General features: G+C 45.2%; 1 protein-coding gene and 1 pseudogene across 1 annotated transcript; both read left to right on the forward strand.

Annotated features, from left to right (window-relative positions):
* Positions 1–6,618: 6,618 nt before the first annotated feature.
* On the forward strand, positions 6,619–7,581 carry LOC135888478 (olfactory receptor 6N1-like). Its single transcript, XM_065416282.1, has one exon. The coding sequence runs from the start codon at positions 6,619–6,621 to the stop codon at positions 7,579–7,581; it is 963 nt and encodes a 320-aa protein (XP_065272354.1).
* Positions 7,582–16,087: 8,506 nt separating this feature from the next.
* On the forward strand, positions 16,088–17,066 carry LOC135888014 (olfactory receptor 6B1-like; annotated as a pseudogene).
* The last annotated feature ends 5,940 nt before the right edge of the window (positions 17,067–23,006 follow it).

Genomic DNA, 23,006 nt, shown 5'->3' on the forward strand with positions numbered 1-23,006 from the left:
GTCTCAGGTTACTGGGTTGGGGCTGGAGTCGGTTTTGTGTTGTATTGATGGAAAGGAACCCTTAGATATTGAACCCGGCCCCTGTTGCTGCCGACTCCAACTGGCAGAAGGGTTACATGAGGAATCGATACGTCACATTGGGCAATGTTCGCAACAAAGATTTGGAGACACAAAATTAGTCACCTAAAGGATAGGTTGAAGTGGGACCCTTATTAAAAAGTTCAAACACCATCACCATAAAAACAAACCAACCAACCCAAAAATGGTTTGGGAATAATGTTTTCCCAATCTATTTTGCGACTAAACTAATAATAAATAAATCAAGTGGTTTGTTGCCGAAAAGCTGAAACAATAATTTTATTTGGGTTCATATGAGAAAACTTGGGTTAAAAAAAATGAGAACTTCATGCTTGTATACCAACTTCTGGAAAGCAGGAGTATGGAGACAATATAAATATATTGTATGGAGACAATATAAAAATAATTTAAGGAAATGTGTGGGGGGGACTGCCCTCTAGTGGATGGAGATAGATCCTGTCAAATGTGCCCTCTTCGACTAGTATCTAAGGGCTAGTCTACACTACTCGCCTGGATCGGCGGGTAGAAATCGATCTCTCGGGGATCAATTTATCACATCTCATCTAGACGGATAAATCGATCCCCGAATCGACACGCTAACTGCCACCTCGTCAGGAGGAGTAAGCGTCGTCAACGGGGGAGCCCCGGCGGTCGATTTGCCACCGTCCTCACAGCGGGGTAAGTCAAATAGGATACGCCAAATTCAGCTACGCGAATTTGCGTATCTTAAATCGACCCCCCCCCCCTTAGTGTAGTCCTAGCCGAATTCAAGTATTCCAGAACTCAGATACTGGTCTGTGCTTTGAGCAGAATGACCCCAGATTTACCTATTCTCTTTTCATAGGAACATAGGAATCACCAGATTGGATTAGACACTAGGTCCATCTAGTCTAATATCCTGTCTGACAGAGGCCATACCCAGATGTTTAAGAGGAAGATGGAAGAATCCCACAGGAGGTAGAGGTGGGATAATCTGCCCCCCTCTCCGCCCCCCATATAGCTCTCACCTTGGTCTCTATTACGTAGTGATTGGCTCAATACCTGAAGCATGAGTTTTAATACCCTTCCAAAATGTTGGTTGTCATTAATTATGATAGCTCTGGACATTACTGATATCCATGTAAATATCCAATCCCTGACATTGCAAATGGTGATGCTTTGCAGCTTAATAATAACCGTGACATGCCCGCAGGTTAGATAGCTTAGAACAACCCCTGTGCAGTTACTCTGTACTGAGTGCTGCTTTTCACCACCTCGGGTATTTCAATTAGGATGCCAGTTCGAATACATTGTCTCTCTCCTTATCTCATTAGTCAGTAATGCCAGGGATAGGGGAGACTAGTTAGGCAGCCTCCAAATGTCCAGGTTCCATTCTGTAACCAGGCAGGGGCTCAAAAAGCGCTGACTATAAAAGGATACATTTATGGAAAACCCTTTCCAAAGTGTCATCTCTACAATCTCTCTGGCACTTTCGCAGGTACAGATTTGAGAATGCCTCAGTGACTCTTGGGATTAACATTGGCCAAATCAAAGAGATCAGAAAACCTAAGAAGTTTCTTTAAAGTAGGGTTGCCCCAAAAAGTGAGAACCGTGCATCACCCCAGTAGCCTCAGGACAGAGAAGGCTGGACATTTCCTTTCCCATTTCAAACGATTTATTTTCTGTTCCTTTGGGAGAGGCAGGAACCTATCACAAATGAGAATCCAACACACAGAATGCTCAGGCAACCCATAGGGTACGTCGCAGGAGTGACAATGGACCTATAGGGAAGTTAATGCAATATAGGGAAGCTATTAGGATACAGACCAGAGGGTGTTGCATTGAAAATATGTAAACACATGATGCAATAGCATTAGAAAGAAGCACAGCAACGCTCGTCAGAGAGGTCATATAGAGTAGTACCCTGCCTTGCCCAGCTCCCACTCATTGTTCATGACCCAGCTTTCACCCTTAGTGTCCTAGGCTGAAAGTATTGTGTGGGGGAAAGGTCCTTGCACACTAGTCCTGCTTCTGGCGTACGGTCTGAGATCCCTAAAAGAGGGGAGACCCTGCTTGTTGTCTGTGGCCACCTCTGTTCCAGGATTGGTGTATATAGTGTAAACAAATGAGTTATACTAAGAGTCCACATCACTGAATTCTCCTCCAATGGGAAACTGTGACGGTCTAGGTGGTTTCCCCGGGTACAACCTGGAACTGTGAGACCTGCTCTGCCCCCTGAACACACTAACCTGGGGTGTCTGTCACAAGCTCTGCTAGTGACAAGAAGCAAACCCCTCCAGGTGCTGTTATCACTCAGTTTAACAGCAGGTGGAGCCCCACATCCGGCTAGACTGCATGAATGCTCCTACAGCCACTCATGAATCTCACAGAGAACGACACCATCCGGATCCCACCAGCTTCCAGTCTTGTACCTCAGGGATATACGACCTTGGACAGAACAATGCCAATTTATTAATTGATTCATCATTTACTTCAAGGGAAAGTGGACATGCACAATCTTTGACACCTGAACAAACACTTCAGACAAACTCACTGGTGAGGATAAACATAAAAGTAAGTTTATTTGCTACAAAAGATAGATGTTAAGTGATTATAAGTGATAGGCAAAAAGTTCACATAAGTTACCAAAGAAAATAAAAGCAAAACACATTCTAAACTAATCTTAACACTCAGTACCCTTACAACTTAGATGCCTCTCACCACAGGCTAACTGGTTGCCCTTCAGCCAGGCTCTCCCCTTTGATCAGCGATTCAGTCACTTGGTGGTGGTGTTTGTAGATGGAAGTGGAAGAGAGAGAGCATGGCAAATGTCTCTCCCATTTATAAGGCTCTTTCTCCCCTCATGGATTTGTCCCACCCCCTTTCAGAATCATTACTTCATCATAGTCCCAAACTGACCAAGGGACTCTCTCTCGAGAGTCAAACTAATTCTTTGTTCTTGCTAGGCTGGGTTGGGTTTGTCTCATACACATCCTGATGAGGTGTGAATGGTCTCCAGGACCGGCTCTAGGCACCAGAGTCCCAAGCATGTGCCTGGGGCGGTACTTTTCAAGGGGCAGCATTCCGGCCCTTTGGGCCGGCCCTTTCTTTTTTTTGCTTTGGAGGCAGCACTCCGGCTCTTTTTCTTTCTTTTTTTTGCTTGTGGCGGCAAAAAACCTGGAGCCGGCCCTGACTGTCCCTCTGCTCCTGGAACGTTTTGTCTGGGCTTGTTTTAAGTCTTGAGGATACATTTTCAGCCTCATACCTACATACATATATACATGAATTTACAACCAGTAAATTACTATAACAACGATGGTCAGTGCATCATGAGCCTTCCAAAGACACCCAACATGACAAACTTTGCATTGGATGCCACACAAACATGTTATAAGTATTAACATGAGGGTGCAGGGTGTTCCCCCGAGATACAGAATGTCACAGAAACCTATTTGCAAGATGCTGAGTTCCACTACTGCTCAGAAGAAGGGTGAGAGTGTTGTTAAATAATCATTTGTAATTAAGAATAACAAAAGTTCCTGGGGAGAAATATTTCCAGGGCGGGGGGAGGGGGGGAAAGAGTCTTTCATCCAAATCTTTCATTTGCAAACTATGGATTAAATCTACTTTACATTATGTTTCCTATGTGTTTGTAAAACTGGGTGGCTTCAGCACCCAACCTGGCAGGCCTGACCTTCTTAGACATTGTTACTCATGTAGTTGCCTTCAATGGAACAACTGACATGACTAAAGATGACTGAGTAGAGTCAGTCTCTGCACAGTCATGCACTCCATGGGTGCTGCATTAGATTTCAGCCATGCAGAGCTATGATCTCATACAGCAGAAAGGCAATTCCTCTTGGTGGGGGAGGTTGGTTGCATCAGGACAACCGTTTGTACTGTCTGCACACAAAAAAAGCACTAATTCCCCAGGCTCAGCCTCTTCAGAGGTTGAATCAAGGGAGAGGCAGCTTTCCATGGAGAAGGATACAAGTATCAGGAGACATCTCCACTTTGTAAATAGAGCAGGAAGAGCATGTTCTAAGACAAAGTGCGGCAGCTGCTCATCCATTCAAGGAGATGCAGGTCTCTCTACTGAGAAAATCCAGCTTCTGCAGAAAGAGAAAAGAGAAGAACCTCAGCTGAGGATCTTGAGTCCTGGCGGCCAAACACTGATAAATAAGAGCTCATTGTTTCAAGCTTGGGCTGTGCGGTGGTTACAAGTGAGGACCATCTTCCTGACTGCATTTCTGTACCACCTTCCAAACAGGGGCATGAATGTGCTTTGTGAATATTAGAGGAACAAGATGGGTGAGGTAATATCTTTTATTGGATAAACTTCTGTTGGTGGAGGACAAAAGCTTTTGAGCTACACAGAGCTCTTCTTCAGGTGAATATTTACAGTTTTAGCCTCACCTTCCCACCGCAGTGCCAGTCAGCGTTTATAGCACCATTTAATAGAGAGGAGCTTGAGATCCATGTCTGGTGACAGGTCCTCAATTGGGGATCTGCCCCACTGACACAAATGGAGCTACCTTGATTTACACCAGTTGAGGATCTGGCTCAGTGTGTCCCCAAATGGGGTGGTGAGTGGTGACAGAGTGTTAGTAGCACGGATCACACATGCCAGATTGTTTCTAGACTCTGAGTTCAGGGACAGCATCTTTTTTCCCCAACCGTCCAGTGCCGTTCTTGTTCTTGTATTATCATCCCGCACTCATTATGGAGTGTCGGGGGTCACTCCCCAGTTCGGGTTGCACATCAGCCTGGTTTTGCCCCTTCCTAAGATCCACCCTCCAAAGAGCTGTATTTTATTACTGCTACATAGTGAACATCAGGAAATGAAAAGGCACTGCCAGTCCCTCACCACATCACTATCACCACCACAGCAACTAAGGGAGCATTTACTCCACTTCATAATTTTCAACATACACTGATCTCTTGTGAGGGGATGAAAATTGTTCCTTTTCCTAAAGGGCATTGAAATGCTGAATATACCAGGATATATGTTGTGACGTTATTGACACGAACTGTGACTGTATAGACCATTGTTGCAACCAAGATTCTGTAGTGGCACTAAATCTTGTACAAAGGAGATTAAGTAAGGTGTCTATGAGGAGGTTATGATTTGCTGGTTATGATTATGATACCTGTTTTCATGTATCATGTTTATATTTAAAGTTATAAGTATTGGCTCTGAACTGTCTGTATTTCAAAATTGTGCTATACTTTTGGGTGACACCCCACACAATTTGCATCTGCCTGGCCTGCTTGATGACCCATTAAGGACCATCAGCTATACAACTGACCCATTGAGAGAAGGCAGATATACCTTGTGACTCAGAAAGGCATACAGGGAAATGCCTATGGACAGAACTTTCAGGTTTTTCCATGCCATGTGCTGGGTAGCTTGTATTTGAGACAAAGGAAGCACAAGCCACATGGCAAAAGGTTTATAAAAGGCAGGTGCATCATCTCCATTTTGTCTTCATTCCTGCGTCTTACCTCTGGAGGAACTTTGCTACAAACTGAAGTTCTGAACGAAGTACTGAATGAGCCATCCAAGCTGTGGATGTACTCCAGAGACTTGATTTGAATCTGCAGTTTATTCCATCACTGCTAAAAGCCTGAACCAAGAACTTTGCCATTACTGTATGTAATTGATTCCATTTAACCAATTTTAGCTCTCATCTATATTTCTTTCTTTTTATGAATAAACCTTTAGATTTTAGATTCTAAAGGGTTGGCAACAGTGTGATTTGTGGGTAAAATCTGATGTGTATATTGACCTGGGTCTGGGGCTTGGTCCTTTGGGATTGGGAGAACCTTTCTTCTTTTACTGGGATATTGGTTTTCACTTATGGTTTTTTTGGACTTATGGTTAGCCAGTGAGGTAAAACCAAAGTCCTCTCTGTTTGGCTAGTTTGGTGTCCCTTAATAGTAAAGTAACTCCATCTTTGGGCTGTAACTGCCCTGCTCAAAGCAATTTTATCCTGAATTGATATTCTCAGTGGTGTCCTGCCAGAGGCTGCATCATTTCATATAGATAGAATAATTTCCATTCATTCTAACAAGAGATCAGGGTATATGGACACTAGACTGCAGTGAAAAATCTGAGTCCAAGATTTTAGTTGATGTACTTATTGGTTTTGACTCCTAAGAACTGGCATTATTCTGGCTATTGACAGAAGTGAAATATAGAACTTAAGCGTCATTGTTAAGCTCTGGGGTATGTCACGAGATGGGATATGATAGATAGCCAAGTTCTGATATGACAGATCAGACCAATTCTGTACCAGGGATATGGACTGTTATATTAGTCATTGCTCTGATATGGCAGAGGGAGGTCTACATGGCTACCAATGTTCTGTCCTCGAACTGAGACTCCTGGCACTTTACGCTGAAGTCTACATTTATACTTAAAATTTCAGCCGGTAACCAGGAGAGGAAGGGAATATTCTGAATATTTATGGTATTAATTCACAAGACTTGATTAATTTTTAATGCTATGTTCTTCCAATTCAATTGCCCCGCTTGTTTTTTTGTTCCTAGACTCAACCCATGGCAGGCACAGATTGGAGAAACCAAACGACCGTCACAGAATTAATCCTCCTGGGATTCGGGAATCTCCCTGACCTTCAAATTCCTCTCTTTCTAATGTTCCTAGTGATCTACATGGCAACCATGGCTGGGAACACTCTCATTGCAGTGCTTGTTGTGACTGATCAGCACCTTCACACCCCCATGTACTTTTTTCTGGGCAACTTGTCCTACTTGGAGATCTGCTATACCTCGACCTTCCTGCCCAGGTTACTGGCCAGTCTCCTGACTGGGGACAGAACCATCTCAGTCAGTGGCTGCATCACACAACTGTATTTCTCTGGCTCTCTGGCAGCTACGGAATGCTATCTCCTAGCAACAATGTCCTATGATAGGTATTTAGCTATATGTAAACCCCTGCACTATTCAACTCTTATGAATAACAGGTTTTGCCTCCAGTTGGCTGCTGGGTCATGGTTAAATGGTAGCTTGGCCACTACCATCTTTATATTATTCATATCACAGTTAATTTTTTGTGGTCCGAATGAAATTGACCATTTCTATTGTGACCCCATCCTACTGATGGAACTCTCCTGCAGTGACACACACCTGAGCATATTTGTGAATCTCATATTAGTCTCCGTATTCACCCTGCCTCCATTCCTACTAACCATGACGTCCTATGTGTGTATCAGCGCCACCATCCTAAGAATCCCTTCCACCACCGGGAGAAAAAAGGCCTTTTCCACCTGCTCCTCTCACCTCACTGTGGTGACAATTTTCTATGGAACCATAATCATTGTCTACATGCTACTGAAACGTGATACACTCAGAGATCTGAAGAAAGTGCTCTCTCTTTGCTTCACGGTCCTAACTCCCCTGGTAAACCCCCTCATCTACAGCCTGAGAAACAGAGAGGTCAAGGAAGCCTTGAGCAAAGCCGTCAGTAAATGTGGCTTTCACAAAAACATGCAGAGACTCTGAGATAATAATGTAGCCTGAGGTTTTGAAATCTGCCTGGGTGATTGAAGCAATGAGCCTGTGATGCACTGTACCTCAAAGTAGCCCCCTGTAACCCCTATATTCATCTTTTTTATATGGTTGTGATAAAAAACATGACTTGTAAGTCATGATCTGCTGCAACTCATTTTTCTGTCAAAATATGTATATCATCATTTGTATATGCCATTATGAGATTTTGTTATATGGTTGTTATTGAAATATGTTGGGAGTCTGGGAGTCGCCCACTGTTAGTTCTCCAGTGACAACAAAGGAGCTGACCCTCACCAAGGCGGGCGTTAAACGACCATCACCAGCCATTGACCGGCAGGGGAATTGTAAACAAGAGATTCACAATTCTGTAACAGGCAGCTGCCAAGCACCACACAATGGGAATTGCTGAACTCTGTGACTCATCTGGGCCAGTATTTTTCCAGGGACATGAATTGAGAGTATAAAATAAGGGACAGTGGCATCATGAGACCAGCTCTCTCCTCCCCCACCTATTCTGGAGGCAGCAAGAACGCTGGGAAGACAAAGACTTTGAACTGGAGAGGTTAGTCCCAGGGTGAGATGGGAATTCATCCTGTGTATTAAGAACTGTAACCTGGCTGCAACATTGAGTGGGGTGAGAAACGCTGTTTGAATCAATTCTTACTCAGTCTGATAAAGTTTAGGATTTAGAATGTGTTTTTAATTTTTTTTCTTAGGCGTAAAGGACAGAGATAGTTACCTAACACTTATATCACTTAATCTAGATTTCTGTAGTTAATAAACTTATTTTAATGTTAACCTTAACCATTGAGTTTGTCTAAAATGCTTGGGGAATCTGCTCAGATTACAAGAGCTGATGCATGTCCACTATCCTTTGATGAAGTGGTGAACTAATTAATGAGTTTGCATTGTTCAAGAGAAGGTCTTGAGCAGTTTAAGATGGTACATTTCTGGGGGTGTGCGGCTGGGGGGATTTGCTGGTGTCTCCCTTTGTATAGTTCATGAGTAGCTTGGAGAGCATTCATGCAACTCAGTTGGCTGCTGGGTGTGTCTCTGTATGCTGCTGACTGAGTGATAACAGCAACTGGGGAGGGGGGGTTGCTGCTTCTCACTATTAAAGCATCATGAGAGACAGCCCAGGCTGGAGAGATAAGGGGGCACAGCGGTCCCACAGCTCCAGATTGTACACCGGGGGTCCCGTCGCATAGCCCCATTAAAATTAAGTTGAAAACTCCCATTGTCCATCTAAGTGGAAGGGCCAGGGAGGGAGGTGGCCAAAACCATGTTCCCATCATGGAGTTTTCAACTGGGTATCAGGAGCAGTGGAGACAATTTTTTAATATCTGTAAAAAAGCCATTACTATCAAAATAAATGTTAGTATTTTTATTGTCCAAACTCTTGGTGCAGCCTTTGTGGGGTCATAAGCCTAGGAAATCTGCCATGTCTGAAATTGTGCCTAATTCCATCCCCATCATACCCCCCCTGCAAACCAACCACCTTCATTACACTCACACAAGCCAGATGCAAACAGCAAGGCCCCAGCAGTGACCTCTGGACACGTCACCAGCAACAGCTTTATAACTCTTACCTGGGCTACACTCGGCTGTGACCAGCTCCGGCAAAGCAACAGCTCCAGGCTCACAGGGCCCTTGGAGGCAGGGAGGTTGGGCAAACAAAGAGGTAGACTCACAAGCCAGGGGCACTGGGACTGTCCAGACCCAGCTGGGAGTTTGCCAGGGTACCCGTAAAACTGAGGCCATTTCTGCGATCGAGTCTGTCAAATGGTCAGTGGCGAGGGACTCTGCATGCGGCCCTGCAGGGCACGAGCTGCTTTGCTGCCACCAATTGCACAGAGCAGTCCAAAGGGAGGGGACCTGTTACAATGAGTGTCCCCAAAACTCACTGCAATGAGTGCATGTCCTGAGAGAGCTAGTTCTCAGGACATGGTGTCCAGCTTTCCCCAGCTGTCTTGGACAGCTCTACTGCATGCAGGTCCCTCTCCTTGGGGCATGACACAACCTATGGTGAGAGGAAGTGGCTACCGCCTAGCAACGAGCAGAACTCCTGTGGTGCCAAACATGGCAGTGCTAGGTCAGCCACTGTGAGTACGTCAGGACTTGGCCAGAGGGAGGGGAGCTGGGCACCAGTGAGAACTGTAGGACTTCAGCACTGGAGAAAGGATTTTCCAAGTGACCTAACAGAGTTAAGCATCCATCTCCCATTTCAAAAGGATTTGGGTGCTTAACTCGCTTAGACGCCTTCTAGAATCTCAGCCTGGGGAACCACTGGGCTGCTGTCACTGTAGCTTCAATCTATGTATTTCTACTGAAAACAGACTCCTCAGCAACAGAAATGGACTGGATTAATGGTAAACACCTGCTAAACCTTTGAGACCCACTAATGTTGTATGTGTAGTTGTGGCCACTAATGTTTCAATCATGCTGTTGTGTGATTTGGTTCCCAATGTTTAAAATTTTGAACAGTGCACACCTAGCAATAGGTAAGAAATGAGGAAAGATGCAGTTATGCCTTGTAGGACCACTAGAGGGAAGAGGACTGGGAAAGGTGCAGCCCAATGGACAGTAGCCAAAGTGGAAGGGCAAGAAAGCAGAACTTATGTTGCCAAATGACCAACAGCAGGAAGTGGAAAGGGAGGTGAAGCTATAAAATAATACATAAAAGGTGAGGAAAGAGCATTGAAGAGAAAAGGAACTTTATGCTATGTAATGAACTGTGGATAGTAGCAGATATTATGCAGTGAGTTATGCACTGTTATACTAAATAATGTCCACCAGGTGACATGAGATTCAAAAATGGGAAAGAGGCAGCTATAGCAAGAAGAATCCATAGAGGAGAGCAGAGTAACAGGCTGTCATGCTGGGAAATCGACATTAGATGGAAGCAGAGTAGATGAAATGAAAGGGGGGGTGGTCAGAAATACTGACTAGTGACCAATAGATTTCTATTTATGCTACAATAAATTTGTTAGTCTTTAAGGTGACACAAATACTCCTATTCTCTTTGCGGATACAGACTGATACGGCTACTACTCTGAAACCTTTCAATAGATTTCAGTGGCCAATAAAATAATGGGAAAGTTATACTGAAAAATGGCCAATAGGTGGCAGCATAGAACCATTGGGTTAGAAGGGACCGCATGGGTCATCTAGTCTAGCCCCCTGTGAAGATACAGTATTTGTTGAGTCTCAGCCATCCAAGACTGATGGCTGTCCAGCCTCCTTTTGAAAACTTCCAGTGAAGGAGATTCCTGAGATTTAATCTAAATCTGCTATGCTGCATTTTGAACCCATTGCTTCTTGTCCTGCCCTCTGTGGCAAGAGAGAACAACTTTTCTCTTTTTTATGGCAGCCTTTCAAGTGTTTGAAGACTGCTATCATGTCCCCCATTAATCTGCTCTTTTCCAAAGTAAACATAAACAGTTCCTTCAGTCTTTTGCTCATATGGCTTGCATTCCATCCCTTTGATCATCTTTGTCGCTCGTCTCTGGATCCTTTTCAGTTTCTCTACATCCTTTCTATACATTGGTGACCAAAATTGGACAGAGTCTCCGGCTCAGGCATAACCAGAGCCGAGCAGAGTGGTACTATCACCTCCCGAGACTTGCATGCTATGACTCTGGTAATGAAACCTAAAATTGCATTTGCTTTTTTTGAAACAGCATCTCATTGCTGGCTCATGTTGAGGTTGTGATCCACCTAATGCCCAGATCCTTCTCAGCAATGCTGCTTCCAAGCCAGTTATCCCCCATTCTGCCTTTGTGCATTTGGTTTTTCTTCCCAAAGTGAAAGCATGTTGTAAGGGTGATATATGGGCAGCTATTTTCAGAAATGCCCACTAGATGGCAGCATATATTGAATGTTAATAAAGGGATGGTGTAAGTACATCATAACAGGCCATCACCTTGGACAGGAATTTCCCAAAAATGTAAGCTGGTGTTTGTTCATGATCTCAAATATTTTACACATTAGGATCATGAGAGTTAAAAAAAGTTTCAATTATAAAAGTCACACTTGTTTCAACCTCTGAAGGGGCTGACCTGGGAAATTAGTGCTTTTTTCTTACATTCAATCTCCTGTGTGTTTGTTAAACTGTGTGGCTTCAGCACCCAGGTAAGCCTGAGTCATGTTAGCCATTGTTACTTGTGAAATTCTTACACTGAAGGCTGTTGTCACTTGTCGGCTCTGTGTGTGTTCTCTCTGTGCTGCACCAGCTCTGTGCAAAAAGCTGGCCTAGCAGACTCTGATTGAACTGCCCAAGAAGACTACAGTCTCGGTTCAGTGGCGAAGGTGCTCGGCCAGGTTTATTGTCAATGAAGCATGATCCTAGTGTCCTATATGTACTACAGGTACACTAACACATGTATGCCCATTACAATGGACTCGGCTCAGTGAGTGGCAGGACTCTCTGCTCCCCCTCAGCCAGACCAAGACACCCCCTCTCTGACCTCTCTTTTATACACTGATACAAACAAGTGACCTATTGCCCCTCTGACATGGCTAGTTACCACTTTACCTTCTACCTGTGGCTATGATCAAAACATCTCTATCCATCACCCTGTTATCCTGACCTTATCTTTAGGAGGCATCAGTGTGTCCCTGTTATCTTTGGGGAGTGTGTTTACACCATACTTGGTATTGGGGTGTTCTGGTACTACCCTTCTGGCATGAGTTTACATGAGTGTCCTGTGCCTAGCACTTCTGAGGAATGTTTTGTAACGGCCTGCTCACAGCCTGACTTTTCCTACCTTTGTTTTATATCAGCCGGGCCTGGCTACTTTAGTTCAGTCCTTAGGTCTCCAACAAGGCCCCTTATACCAGGCCTCATGTCTCAGGCTCTCTTCTTCTATTAGAAAGGCAACGGGACAACTGACATGAGTAAAGATTGCTGAGTAGAGTCAGTCTCTCTACGGCCAGGCACTCCGTGGACACTGCATTACATTTCAGCCATGCAGAGCAATGAGCTCATACAGCTGGTATCAGAAAGAAGATTCCTCTGGGCGTGGGAGGTTGGTTGCATCAGGACAGTTGTTTGTACTGTCTGCACAGAAAACACAGCGCTAACTCCCCAGGCTCAGCCCCTTCAGAGTTGGAATCAAGGGAGACGCAGCCTTCCACGGAGAAGGATACAAATATGAGGACTCTGCACTTCGTAAATGGAGGGGGCGGAGCATGCTCTAAGACAGATCGCAGCAGCTGCTTGTCCATTCAGATAGATGCAGGTGTCTTTGCTGAGAAGATCCAGTTTCTATTGAATGATGAGACCCAAAAACCTCAGTGGTGGAAACCGAGTCCTAACTGCCAAACCCTGAGAAATAAGAGCTCATTGCTTGACGCTTGAGCCATCATGTGGTTACAGGTGAGCACTCTCTTCCTGACTGCGTTTCTATACCACCTTCCAAACAGGGGCATGAAAGAGCTTTGTGAATATTGTATGCAGCATTATTGTAGCCGTGTTGGTCCCACAATATTAGAGACAAGGTGGGTGAGGTGATATCTTTTATTGGACCAACTTCTGCTGGTGAGAGAGACAAGCTTTCGAGCCACACAGAGCTCAACTTGAAAGCTTGTCTCTCTCACCAGCAGAAGTTGGTCCAATAAAAGATATTATCTCACTCACCTTGTCTCTGTGAATATTAGCAGTTTTAGACTCACCTTCCCACAGCAGAGCCAGTCGGTGTTAATACACCATTTAACAATGGGGAAATTGAGATACATGTCTTGTGAAAGGTCCTCAGCTAGGGATCTGGCCCATTGACTCCAACGGAGCTACGGCTGATTGATACCAGCTGGGGATCTGGCTCAGGGTAACTAGAGTGAAGCATGGAAGAGAATAATGGAAATCAAAACTAAGTGAAGCTGATAGAAAGGAACATTCAAATGGCATGTAAGGTGGGTAAAGTGTAAGAACAAAATTAGGAGCATAAGAAGGAATTTGAAGAACAAATGGTAAATAAAACTGTTTCACTATATCTGAGTCAGGGAGGTTGCAAGAGAATCCATGGGTCCACTGAAACATCACGGAATAAAAAAGATATAGACATTACAGAAGGGCTAAGTTTGAGATTTGCAAAGCCACCAAGGAATTGGGTGTCCATGTCCAGAACCCTAATTTGACAACTTCACCTCAAATGATTTCTTTGTATCGATCTTCACCAAAAAGTGTTACAAAAAGTTATCTATGCCAGGTCAACCTTTTTCAGGTAACATCCTATCAGAGGCTGAAGTATAAAAAGTGTAGCTTCTTGAGCTAATTGGAATTTGGGGTTTCTCTGTATCACTTTAGGAGAACATAATAACATAGGAACTGCCAGATTAGCTCACACCCAAGGGCCATCCTGTCCAGTATCGTTCTCCGAGAGCGGGCAGTACTAGATGTTTCAGAGGTAAATGTCAGAACACTGCAGTAGCAGTTCTGGGATGATCTCCCCCAACATGTGTCATGTTGGACTGCAATAGTTAGAGATTGGCTTAACCCCCCAAACATGAGATTTAATATTTATTCCAAAACTGTTGTTGCCATTAATTATGAAACTCTGGATATTTATATCTGGATATTGATATCAATCTCTTCTGCAATCTAGTTAACTCCTTCATATCAATGACTTCCTGTAGCAGTGAGTGTGATGCTCCCAATGAGGATGCAACAGTGTTATTGCTAAACTCAGGGCAGACAGTTACAAACCAGGGCACAAACCCCTCGTTGGTTGTGAGTTCTAAACTTAGATTTCACCAACCAACTGCACCGAGTGCAAACTCCTTAGGCACTTTAACAGCCCTGATAGTTACTTACAGTCCCCTTGGCTGCACCAGTCTGTCCTGCCACCCAGGTGACCGTATCTGTGGTACATGGCCCCTTACGCCAAGAATCACAGCAATATTCAGGTTACTCCCGACTTCCCCCAGGTCAATTGCGCTTTAGGTCTCATACCAAAGATGACACTTGTAGCCAATGCTGTAGTGAACTATATGAAGATTTCTTAAATAGGAAAAGGAAATGAGAGTTATTTACAAGATTAAAGCAAGAAAACAGACCCGTGAATGAGTCTCAGTCGGAGGTTTCAAAAGGTAATACAGGCTTCTCTCAGCAGCAAGGCTGATTGCAGCTGTGTATCTGTCAGTGTCCCACTGAGACAGGGAGACCTTGGCAGGAGCTGGCACCTGGTCTGCCAGCATCACAGTGAGTGCCACACTTTAACTATACCCTGTGTGAACAAGTATTTCATTTTATAGATTTTAAGTTTCCCACCTTTTAATTTCATTGTATGTCCCCCTTGTTCTTGCAGTAAGTGGCAGGGAAAACAGAAGTTCCACATTCTGCCTTCTCCAGATCATTATTTATAATGTCCCCTTTTATCCCTCTCCTTTCTAAGGTAACAATCCTGACCTTTGCAATCTCTCTTCAGATGGTAGTCTTTCCTATCTCAATCATTCTTGCCACTCTTCTCTGAGCACCTCACCCCTACCCGCCCCCCGACCTGAGAAGGCCTTTAGAGTGTAGATAACATTGAGGTTCTTCAGCGGGACATGTTAGTCCTTATGGAACACAGGACTGAGTCCCTATGGGGTGGATTACAAGATCACAGGGTAGCACGTTCCAGATTGTTTGACTTCAGTGGCATCTTTCTTCACCAGTCCTGTTCTCGTTCCTGTATTATCAGCCCACAACCATTCAGGAGTGATGAGTCACTCCACAGCTAAGGGGCAAAACTAGGCAGATTTGCAACCCTCCTAACACCCACCAACAAGACAAGCTGTAGTTTAATACTGCTACATAGTTAACACAGGGAATTCTCATCCAAAAGAGAAAAGGGATTGACAGTCCCTCATCATGTCCTTCGTCTTCTCATTACACGAGCTAAGAATTTACTTCACTTCATAATGTCTGACATAAACTGACCTTTTGTGAAGGGTTGAAAATAATTATTCCTTTTAAAATTGGACACTAAAATGCTGAATATATCAGGATATATTATATTAATTTCCATTAATTCATAAATTCTATTAATTAACAAGATCCGTGCCTAAGGACACTAGACTGCATTGAAAAATCTCAGACCAAGATTTTAGTTGATGTATTTATTGATTTTGACACCTAAGACATGGCATGATTCTGGCCCTTGCCAGAAGTGGATGCTGCATTTAAGCATCATTGTTAAACTTCAGTATGTCACTAGATGGGATATGATAGTAGATAAGGAAAGGGTCTGATCTGTCATATCAGTTCTTGGTTACCAGAGAAATGGGCTGTTATAGTAGTCATTGCTGTGATATAGCAGAGGCTGGTCTACATGGATACCAATGTTCTGTTCTCAGACTGAGACTCCTGGCACTTTGCTCTGAAATCTACATTTAGCCTTCAAATTTCAGTCTGTAACCAGGAGAGGAAGGGGAGTTTCTGAATTTTTATGGAATTAATTTAAAAGACTTGATTAACTTTAAATTCTATGTCCTTCTGATTCAGTAGCAGTTTTTTTATTCCTAGACTAAACCCATGGCAGACACAGCCAGGACAAATCAAACGGCCATCACGGAATTCATCCTCCTGGGATTTGGGGTTATCCCTGACCTGCAAATTCTTCTCTTCCTGATGTTCCTAGTGATCTACATCACAACTGTGGCCGGGAACATCCTCATCATTGCACTAGTTGTGGCTGATCAGCACCTTCACTCCCCCATGTACTTCTTCCTGGGGAACTTGTCTTGCTTGGAGACCTGCTACACCTCCACCATCCTACCCAGGATGCTGGCCAGTCTCCTGACTGGGGACAAAACCATCTCATTCAGTGGCTGCATCACACAACTGTACTTCTTTGCTTCTCTGGGATGTACAGAATGCTATCTCCTAGCAGCAATGTCTTATGATCGGTATTTAGCGATATGTAAACCCCTGCACTATTCAACTCTTATGAATAGCAGGTTTTGCCTCCAGTTGGCTGCTGGATCATGGTTAAGTGGTTGTTTGGCTACTGCCATCTTTATATTATTCATGTCACCATTAATATTCTGTGGCCCGAATGAAATTGACCATTTCTATTGTGACTCCATCCCATTGATAAAACTCTCCTGCAGTGACACATACCTGATCACATTGCTAGATTTCATACTAGCCTGTGTATTCACCCTGCCTCCATTCCTACTAACCCTGACATCCTATGTGTGTGTCATCGCCAGCATCCTAAGAATCCCTTTCACTACCGGGAGGCAGAAGGCATTTTCCACCTGCTCCTCTCACCTCATCGTGGTGACAATTTTCTATGGCACAATAATGATTGTCTACATGCTACCAAAACGTGATAAACTGAGAGACCTGAAAAAAGTGTTTTCTCTTTGCTACACAGTCCTGACTCCCCTGGTAAACCCCCTCATCTACAGCCTGAGAAACAGAGAGGTCAAGGAAGCCTTGTGCAAAGCAATCAGTAAATGTGGCTTTCACAAAAACGTGCAGAGACTCCTAGAGAATAACTTAGCCTGAGGTTTTTAAAGCTGCCTGGGTGATTTAAGCAATCAGCCTCCATTAAAATTAAGTTGAAAACTCCCATTGAAAAATCTCAGCACTAAAATGAAAAAGAATTGGAGATGATCTGCATAGCATTTCTAAGACAGTTTTTGTGGTCCCTCGCTGTGTCCATGTAACACAACTTATAGGAAAGTGCCATTGTGGACAGCTCTGTCACTCTCTCATGTTCAGCACTGATACATGCTGTATTATGGTATTTTTCTCCATGGTGTTGGCCGTTCACCCTATGTGAGAAGGGTGTACAGTGTCCGAAACTGCACAGAGCAAATATTGTGTAAGGCACAAAATCCACTAAACATCAAAGTAAATCCCTGTGTACATCCCCTGCTCTCTATGTTAGATAATAAAGTCTTCTAATCAAATTCAGATGAAGTGGGAATTTTTCATAATGTTTCATATGAATATTGTGTGTGCCTCAGTTTCCCTTATGTGGTGCATATTTAATTAGGTGGGGGAAAGGACTGTTTACTCTTTGCAGACACTTAGAGACATAGGTATGACCGACGCCTAGCTGCCTGGGGCCTGGGTACCCATGCCCTTGGAGACTACCAGAAGACAATGGCCACTACAATTGCCCGGACATTTGGCGCCTAGCAACAAATGACCATGGATGGCCCACCCTCAGCAGGAAGCCAGCTGGGTGTGACAAGCTGGAGGACAAAGGACTGGGGAGGGGCCAGGTGGGATTCTTAAGTGTGGGCTGCTGGAGGCAGGGAGAAGCTGTTGGAGTGGGACTACAGAGGGGTCAGAGAGCTCTGGGCTTTGGGACTGACCCAGATGTAACTTTCCGTTCTCTATGTTAATGAAGGACTTTCTACGCTGTGTTCCAGACATCTCATAAACTCTCCTGCTTTTACAAGGCTGGCTGAAAGTAACTTCAGAGTCAGGAAGTCAGGGATGCATTGCTCCCTTTGGGTTTGCAAATCTTCCCCAGGTGTCCAATTCAAGTGGACTCACTGAAGGGAGCTCACAGTGAGGAGCAGCGGTGCCAAAGGCTGCTACATTAGGTTCCAGGAGGCGGTGAAGCCAAGAGGCCTACCCTAGTGAGCGTGTGACCCTAAGGGGGTTGACAACCTGAAGGGGTCCTCCCAGGAACTCTTCCAGAGCTGTTCAAGAGCACCAGACCTGTGGATCTGTGACAGGATGACTTCATCATGCTTGTAGCTACAGGTCATTTCTTCTGCCCCTAAGGACACAATGGAGAATCCTAACAGAGTTCAGGTCAGTGTTGTCCTTTTAACCAGGGAGGGAGGTGGCCATAAACATCGTTCGATCATAGACTTTCTAACTGGGCACCAGGCGGAGTGGAGACAATTTTAACCAATTTTTTATTTTCATAAAAAAGCCATTTCTGATCAAAATAAATGTTTGGACAATAAAAATACTAACTCCCGGTGCAGCAGAGATAGAGAAGTAAGCCTGGGAAATCTGGCACCCCTGAAATTGTGCTTGTTGCCGTCATATAGACATATTGCCCTGAGGTAAGTGGGGAAATGGGATCCTGGGAGGAAGCACAAGCAGGAGAGCGCAAGAGGGGAGGACTCCTGTCTCATACTGAGAAAGAGGGACGATCCATGAGTTATCTTAATTGCCTATTCACAAATGCAAGAAGCCTGGGAAACAAGCAGGGAGAACTGGAAGTCCTGGCACAGTCAGGGAACTATGATGCAATTGGAATAACAGAGACTTGGTGGGATAACTCACATGACTGGAGTACTATCATGGATGGATATAAACTGTTCAGGAAGGACAGGCAGGGCAGAAAAGGTGGGGGAGTTGCGTTGTATGTAAGAGAGGAGTATGACTGCTCAGAGCTCCGGTATGAAACTGCAGAAAAACCTGAGTGTCTCTGGATAAAGTTGAGAAGTGTGAGCAACAAGGGTGATGTCGTGGTCGGAGTCTGCTATAGACCACCAGACCAGGGGGATGAAGTGGACGAGGCTTTCTTCTGGCAACTAGCAGAAGTTGCTAGATCGCAGGCCCTGGTTCTCATGGGAGACTTTAATCACCCTGATATCTGCTGGGAGAGCAATACAGCGGTGCACAGACAATCCAGGAAGTTTTTGGAAAGTGTAGGGGACAATTTCCTGGTGCAAGTGCTGGAGGAACCAACTAGGGGCAGAGCTTTTCTTGACCTGCTGCTCACAAACAGGGAAGAATTAGTAGGGGAAGCAAAAGTGGATGGGAACCTGGGAGGCAGTGACCATGAGATGGTCGAGTTCAGGATCCTGACACAAGGAAGAAAGGAGAGCAGCAGAATACGGACCCTGGACTTCAGAAAAGCAGACTTTGACTCCCTCAGGGAACAGATGGGCAGGATCCCCTGGGAGAATAACTTGAAGGGCAAAGGGGTCCAGGAGAGCTGGCTGTATTTTAAAGAATCCTTATTGCGGTTGCAGGAACAAACCATCCCGATGTGTAGAAAGAATAGTAAATATGGCAGGCAACCAGCTTGGCTAAACAGTGAAATCCTTGCTGATCTTAAACGCAAAAAAGAAGCTTACAAGAAGTGGAAGATTGGACAAATGACCAGGGAGGAGTATAAAAATATTGCTCAGGCATGCAGGAGTGAAATCAGGAAGGCCAAATCACACTTGGAGTTGCAGCTAGCAAGGGATGTTAAGAGTAACAAGAAGGGTTTCTTCAGGTATGTTAGCAACAAGAAGAAAGTCAAGGAAAGTGTGGGCCCCTTACTGAATGAGGGAGGCAACCTAGTGACCGAGGATGTGGAAAAAGCTAATGTACTCAATGATTTTTTTGCCTCTGTCTTCACGAACAAGGTCAGCTCCCAGACTGCTGCACTTTGCGGCACAGTATGGGGAGAAGGTGACCAGCCCTCTGTGGAGAAAGAAGTGGTTCGGGACTATTTAGAAAAACTGGACGTGCACAATTCCATGGGGCTGGATGCGCTGCATCCGAGGGTGCTAAAGGAGTTGGCGGATGAGATTGCAGAGCCATTAGCCATTATTTTTGAAAACTCATGGCGATCGGGGGAGGTCCCGGATGACTGGAAAAAGGCTAATGTAGTGCCCATCTTTAAAAAAGGGAAGAAGGAGGATCCGGGGAACTACAGGCCAGTCAGCCTCACCTCAGTCCCTGGAAAAATCATGGAGCAGGTCCTCAAGGAATCAATTATGAAACACTTAGAGGAGAGGAAAGTGATCAGGAACAGTCAGCATGGATTCACCAAGGGGAAGTCGTGCCTGACTAATCTAATTGCCTTCTATGATGAGAGAACTGGCTCTGTGGATGAGGGGAAAGCAGTGGATGTGTTATTCCTTGACTTTAGCAAAGCTTTTGATACGGTCTCCCACAGTATTCTTGCTGCCAAGTTAAAGAAGTATGGGCTGGATGAATGGACTGTAAGATGGATAGAAAGCTGGCTAGATCGTCGGACTCAACGGGTAGTGATCAATGGCTCCATGTCTAGTTGGCAGCCGGTTTCAAGCGGAGTGCCCCAAGGGTCGGTCCTGGGGCCGGTTTTGTTTAATATCTTCATTAATGATCTGGAGGATGGTGTGGACTGCACTCTCAGCAAGTTTGCCGATGACACTAAACTAGGAGGCGTGGTAGATACACTAGAGGGTAGGGATCGGATACAGAGGGACCTAGACAAATTAGAGGATTGGGCCAAAAGAAACCTGATGAGGTTCAACAAGGACAAGTGCAGAGTCCTGCACTTAGGACGGAAGAATCCCATGCACAGCTACAGACTAGGGACCGAATGGCTAGGTAGCAGTTCTGCAGAAAAGGACCTAGGGGTCACAGTGGACGAGAAGCTGGATATGAGTCAACAGTGTGCTCTTGTTGCCAAGAAGGCTAACGGCATTTTGGGCTGTATAAGTAGGGGCATTGCCAGCAGATCGAGGGACGTGATCGTTCCTCTTTATTCGACATTGGTGAGGCCTCATCTGGAGTACTGTGTCCAGTTTTGGGCCCCACACTACAAGAAGGATGTGGAAAAATTGGAAAGAGTCCAGCAGAGGGCAACAAAATGATTAGGGGTCTGGAGTGCATGACTTATGAGGAGAGGCTGAAGGAACTGGGATTGTTTAGTCTCCAGAAGAGAAGAATGAGGGGGGATTTGATAGTAGCCTTCAACTACCTGAAGGGGGGTTCCAAAGAGGATGGAACTCGGCTGTTCTCAATGGTGGCAGATGACAGAACAAGGAGCAATGGTCTCAAGTTGCAGTGGGGGAGGTCTAGGTTGGATATTAGGAAACACTATTTCACTAGGAGGGTGGTGAAGCACTGGAATGCGTTACCTAGGGAGGTGGTGGAGTCTCCTTCCTTGGAGGTTTTTAAGGCCCGGCTTGACAAAGCCCTGGCTGGGATGATTTAGTTGGGAATTGGTCCTGCTTTGAGCAGGGGGTTGGACTAGATGACCTCCTGAGGTCCCTTCCAACCCTGATATTCTATGATTCTATGATTCTATGATATGCATCTGCAAATCTACCGCCTTCACTGCGCTCACACAGGCCAGATGCAAACAGCAGGCCCCAGCAGTGACCTCTGGACACTTCACCAGGAACAGCTTCATAGCTCTTACCTGGGCTAAGCCCAGCTGGGACCAGCTCCAGCAAAGCCACAGCACCAGGCTCACAGGGCCCTTGGAAGCTGGATGTTGGGCAAACAAAGAAGTAGACACAGAAGCCAGGTCCACTGGGACTGTCCAAACCCAGCAGGGGGTTTGCCAGGGTACATGTAGAACTGAGGCCATTCCTGGGGTCGCGTCTGTCAAACGGTCACGGAGGAGCGACTTGGCATGTGGCCCTGCAGGGCAGAAGCTGCTCTGCTGCCACCAGCTGCACAGAGCAGTTCAAAGGGAGGGGATCTGTTGCAATGAGTGTCCCAAAAACTCACTGCAACAAGAGCCCGTCCCTAGAGGGGTAGTTGTCAGGGCACGGTGTCTAGTCAGCCCCAGGTGCCTTAGACAGCTCTGCTGTATGCAGGACCCTCTCCTTGGGGCGTGAGGAAACCTCTGGCGAGAGAAAGTGGCTACCACCTACCAATGGGCAGAACTCCTGTGATGCCAAAATGGCAGTGCTGTCTCAGTCACTGGGAGCATGTCAGGGCTTGTCCAGAGACAGGGGAGATGGCACCATTGAGAATGGTAGGACTTCAGCCCTGCAGAAATTACTTTCCAAGGGCCCTAATGGAGTTAGGCACACAAATCCCTTTGAAATGGGAGTTGGTTGCTTAACTCTCTTAGATGCCTATGAGAATCTCAGCCTGGAGAGCCACTGGTATTCTGTCATGGTATGTTCAATCTATGCATTTCCATCGGAAACAGATCCCACATCAACAGAAATGCACTGGATGGATGGGAAACCCCAGCTGAACCTTTGTGAGCCGCTGCCGTAGTTGTAGGTGCTGTTGTAGCTACTGTAAATAGATGTTTTGGCTCTGTGTGTATGTTCTCGCTGTGTGCTGCACTGGCTCTGGCCAGGTAGCCAGTACAGCAGACTTTGGTCAAACTTCCCAATAAAACCACCAGACTCCAGTTCAGTAGCGAAGGCACTCGGACAGGTTTATTGCCGACAAAGCACGGTCCTAGTTGCCCGGATGAATATCTATAGTTACACCAGAATATGTATGCCTGTGACAATGGATATGGCTCAGTGAACAGCGGGTATTTCCGTTCCCTCCTAGGCAGGACAAAGATACCCCCTCTGCGACTCTTCTTTTATATACTAATACAAACAAGTTTCGTATTGCCACTCTGACATAGTTTGTTACCACCCAATATCTTATCAAAACAACTCTATCCATCTTACTGTCATCCTGACCTTACCTTTAAGGGGTCAGAATGTTCTTCTTATCTTTGGGGAGTGTGCTTGTACCATTCTTGGTATTGGGGTGTTCTGGTACCATCCCT

This window comes from Emys orbicularis, chromosome 13, assembly GCF_028017835.1.
Source record: "Emys orbicularis isolate rEmyOrb1 chromosome 13, rEmyOrb1.hap1, whole genome shotgun sequence".
In the NCBI taxonomy this organism is placed as follows: domain Eukaryota; kingdom Metazoa; phylum Chordata; order Testudines; family Emydidae; genus Emys; species Emys orbicularis.

What these genes read in the sequence shown, in the direction of transcription:
- LOC135888478 (XM_065416282.1), top strand. Translation starts at nt 6,619, where the DNA reads ATGGCAGGCACAGATTGGAGAAACCAAACGACCGTCACAGAATTAATC.